At 49.8% G+C, this 4,597-nt stretch overlaps 1 protein-coding gene across 1 annotated transcript in view; it reads left to right on the forward strand.

Annotated features, from left to right (window-relative positions):
- GYG2 (glycogenin 2) overlaps positions 1 to 4,597 on the forward strand; it is a 30,597-nt gene that overhangs the window by 10,306 nt on the left and 15,694 nt on the right. The window contains exons 3-6 of the mRNA XM_006876270.1: positions 1,058 to 1,232; positions 1,774 to 1,936; positions 3,149 to 3,275; positions 4,163 to 4,385. Of these exons, the coding sequence (XP_006876332.1) occupies positions 1,058 to 1,232; positions 1,774 to 1,936; positions 3,149 to 3,275; positions 4,163 to 4,385 (688 nt within the window). The remainder of the gene's footprint in view (positions 1 to 1,057; positions 1,233 to 1,773; positions 1,937 to 3,148; positions 3,276 to 4,162; positions 4,386 to 4,597) is intronic.

Consider the following 4,597-nt stretch of genomic DNA (forward strand, 5'->3'; position numbering starts at 1 on the left):
GGAAAGGGACGTTTCAACGTAGCAACTGTCATCATTGAGATGAAACATAATGTGGGAGCGTTGTTGGGTGGAAAACTGATCTGCTCTTTCAACTTTCACCTGATTCGTAATAAAATTAAAAAACTTAAAAAAGGACAACCAAGGATGATCCTAATTGTCAGCCTGTGTGGTCTCAGTCACGTAACGAAGACAATCCCGTTCCAGAATGGGAACCCATCCACGGGTACCACAGTTAGAGGTGACAACTCACATCTTGGGGGGATTAAAGAACTGGCGTGACGTCGTGGGTTAAGTGCTGGACTGAGAACAGAAAACTCGGCAGCGGTTCGAACCCACCGGCCGCTCCTTGGAACATAGACGAAGCTAACTGCTTTCCTAATAATGGCCATTCTCAGAGATCCTATCGGGCAGTTCAGCTCTCCGTGTTGTTGTTAGGGGTCATCAGGTCCATTCCAACTGACTCAGTGATACTGTGCACAACACAACGAAACACTGCCCAGTCCTGCTACAACCTCACAATCGCTGCTACACTTGAGCCCATTGCTGCTACCACTGGGCCAATCCATCTCATTGGGGGTTTTCCTCTTTTTCTCTGACCCTCCACTTTATCAAACATGATGTCCTTCTCCAGGGACTGGTCCCTCCTCATAGCATGTCCCAAGTATGAGAGATGAAGTCTGCTTTCCAAGGAGCACTCTGGCTGTATTTCTTCCAACACACATCTGTTTGTTCTTCTGGCAGTCCATGGCACTTTCAATATTTTCCTCCAACACCATAGCTCACATCCATCGAGTCTTCTCCTGTCTTCATTATTAATTGTCTGAGTTTCACAGGCATGTGAGGCTATCTGTTTGTCCTTCTTATACTCTGTGCTACAAGGTGGCTCTGAGTCGGAATCCAGTGGGTTAATTTGGGGGCTACATCTGCATCCATCGCAGGTGTGGAGTGAGCTCACGGTTCTGTTCTTTGTTGTCTGCGGCGTCCCCTTGAAGAAGTTTGGGGATCCTGGTGTGTGTTTCGCCCTCCCTCCTCGTATCCCTTGGGTGTCTCTCTCCAGGACTGTGCTTTCCAGGGTGTTCGATGAGGTCATCGACGTGACCGTGATCCACAGCGCCGATTACATCCACCTGGCCTTCATGAGGAGACCCGAGCTGGGCGTCAGCCTCACCAAACTCCACTGCTGGACCCTCACCCAGTACAGCAAATGTGTGTTTCTGGATGCAGACACACTGGTGAGTTCAAGGCTGTCTCCCTTGTCCAGTGCTACTATGACCAAAACACCACAAGGGGGGAGCTTTCACAAACAGACAGTTATTTTCTCACAGTTTAGGAGGTTACAGGTGTGAATCCAGGGCTGTTTCTAGACGAAGCTTGTGCGGGGAGGTCCCTCTCTGTTTTCAACATGTGTGGACCCAGTTTTTCCTGCAGATCTTCCTGTATCTTGGCATCAGTCTTCCCCTGGGTGTAGGAGGTTCTTAGCACAGGAACCCCGAGTCTAAAGGACTTGATTCTCTCGTGTCTTTTCTTTCTTGGTGGGGATAGGTCCATCTCTCTCTTCTCAGTTCTCTTTTCTGGGGATGATTACATCATTGTGTAACTGCCCAATGACATCATCATATAACTGTCCACAGTTCCCCCGTCCCCCAGGGCTCTTTAAAATATTGATGTCCGGAGGGAAGAATTCCAGGTTCTGAAATACCTGTCCCAGTCTGGGTTCCCATTTCATTTCTTACTATGATACCTGCAGAAGACAAGTGTGTTTTCCACGGACAGGTGCTATCCAACATCGACGAGCTGTTTGACAGGACCGAGCTGTCCGCAGCCCCGGACCCAGGGTGGCCCGATTGCTTCAACAGCGGGGTGTTTGTATTCCAGCCTTCCCTGGAGACACACAGCCGTCTGCTGCATCATGCCACCAACCACGGAAGCTTTGATGGTAAACGGGGGGCTAGGGGGTTTGCAGCCGAGAGTGGGGTTGTTGTCCCTCAAGATCCAGCCCCTGCCGGCCCCCATGGTCAGATATTTAAGGCTGATCTTTGTGTGGACAGAAAGTCTCATCTTTCTCCCTCGTATACATACATGCACACATATATATGTAAATACATAAATACACAAAGTCCTTGGGTGGCACAAAGGTCAAGTGTTTGGCTGCTCACTAAACAATTGGAGGTTCAAATTCACCCAGAGGTGCCTCCAAAGAAAAGGCTGGTACGCCACTTCTGAGCACCAGCAAACGAAAACCCTGTGATTCACAAGGGTCTGACCTTCATTAGTCATCGAATCAAGGAGACCAATAATTGTGAGGGTGACAGGGCCGGGCTGCATTTCGTTCTGTTGTGCCTGGGGTCACTGTGAGCTGGGCACCTCACTGAGTGGACTAGTGAGATACAAGATCATGGCTGAATAGACAGAATCCCACCCTGTTACTACCAGCCACAGACCAAATACTGCCCAGCCCCGTGACAGACTCAAAAATCACTGCTCTGCTCGATTTCCCGGCTGCAACCACTATAGATTCTGAGTAACTTCCAACACTGTATGGGACAATGTTCTGTTAGGATCCAGGGGATTTTCATGGCATGGTTTCCAGAAGTAGATCTCCAGGACTTTCTTCCTAGTCTCTCTTAGTCTGGAAGCGCCACTGAAACCTGTCCACCCTGGGTGACCCTGCTGGGATTTGGAATACTAATGACATCGCTTCCAGCACTTTATTGGACAATGTTCTATTAGGATCCACAGGGTTTTCATGGCATGGTTTCCAGAAGTAGATCTCCAGGACTTTCTTCCTAGTCTCTCTTAGTCTGGAAGCGCCACTGAAACCTGTCCACCCTGGGTGACCCTGCTGGGATTTGGAATACTAATGACATCACTTCCAGCACTTTATTGAACAGTGTTCTATTAGGATCCACAGGGTTTTCATGGCATGGTTTCCAGAAGTAGATCTCCAGGCCTTTCTTCCTAGTCTTAGTCTGGAAGCTCTATTGAAACCCGTATACCCTGAGTGCCCCTGCTGGTTTTGGGACTACCAGTCCCATAGCCTCCAGCATCACAGAACCATGCAAGCCACACCACAGTCTGGCAGGAGGGGGTGCTTCTGATATTGTACTGTCATGTCTATACTGCTTACTGGCGTTTATTATCCATCTAGGGGCAGATCAGGGCTTGCTGAACAGTTTCTTCAGCAGCTGGCCCACGGCTGACATCCAGAAGCATTTACCTTTCATCTATAACCTCAGCAGTAATACTGCCTACACCTACAGCCCTGCCTTCAGACAGTGAGTCCTCGCTCCCGCACACTCCCAGCCTCGACCCGTCCGTCGGCACCCTCTCCCTCTCAGAAGACGCCTCCTCAGACACAATGTCACCTTGGTCCAGCTTGTCCTAGACAGCACAGACTGCACTCCTGATCACTTCGTGTGTGCTCCCTGGAGCTCCCTTGGCTGTGACCTTCCCAGAGCAGATTGCCAGCCCTTTCTTGGAACCTCCAACCTTCCTGGTAGCCGTCTAGTACCACTCAGGGTGACCTTCACAATGGCTACCAATAGGAACGTGGTGGTGCCATGGGTTAAGCGTTGGGCTGCTAACAGCAAGGTCGAGTGTTCAAACCCATCCATTGCTCCGACAGAGAAAGATGAGGCAGTCTTCTTTAAATATTTTCAGCTGAGGAATCCTTATAGGTCATGTCTAGTCTGTTCTCCAGGGTCATTGTGAGTTGGAGTCAACTCGCTGGAAACAGCTTTGGTCTTGGGGCTGGTGCTGAATCACAAATAGATTCCACTCCTGGTTAAATGAATCACAAGGAGATTCCACTCCTGGTTAAATGAATCACAAGGAGATTCCACTCCTGGTTAAATGCTTGGCTGCAGGTCTGTTGTTAGCTGACTGGCATCAGTGCTAAATCATAGCAATGCCACGCACAGCAAAATGAAACACGGCGTGGTCCTGCACTCATAGTGTTCGAGCCCACTCCATGGGAGACGTCAGATAACGATGACAATCCAATAGTGACCGACTTGGACAGTTCCGCTCTGTCCTGCAGACTGACCGTGACTCAGACGGCAATCAGCAGACTCCTTTCTGGGGACTTTCCCAAGTGGACAGTTTCAGTGATGCTCTCATCACATCCCAGGCAGACACGGAACCATTTGTGTTGTCTTCTCAGGTTTGGTTCTGGTGCCAAAGTGGTCCATTTCTTGGGGTCGGCCAAACCTTGGAGCTACAAGTACAACAGGCAGACCGGCTCAGTCGTGGACGACGGCTCCGGCTCAGACTTCCCACACCAGCTGGCGTTTCTCAATCTCTGGTGGAGTATTTATCACAGCCACGTCCTGCCTCTCCTCGAAAATCTCCAGGAAGTGGACAGAGACCCTTCCCCCAAACACGAGGTGAGATGGGGCTCTTTTGAAAGCCATTATTCCCTTGGTACACAAGTTGACCCAGTTGCTGTTGAATTGATTGATGCATGGCCCCCCGTGTGTGTCAGAGTACAACTGTGCCCACAGGGTTCTCAGTGGATAATTTTTCATAAGTAGATCCCACTCATGGTGCCTGTGTGTGTTAGAGTAGAACTGTGCTCACAGGGTTCTCAGTGGATGAT

This window comes from Chrysochloris asiatica, unplaced genomic scaffold, assembly GCF_000296735.1.
Source record: "Chrysochloris asiatica unplaced genomic scaffold, ChrAsi1.0 scaffold00372, whole genome shotgun sequence".
NCBI lineage: Eukaryota > Metazoa > Chordata > Mammalia > Afrosoricida > Chrysochloridae > Chrysochloris > Chrysochloris asiatica.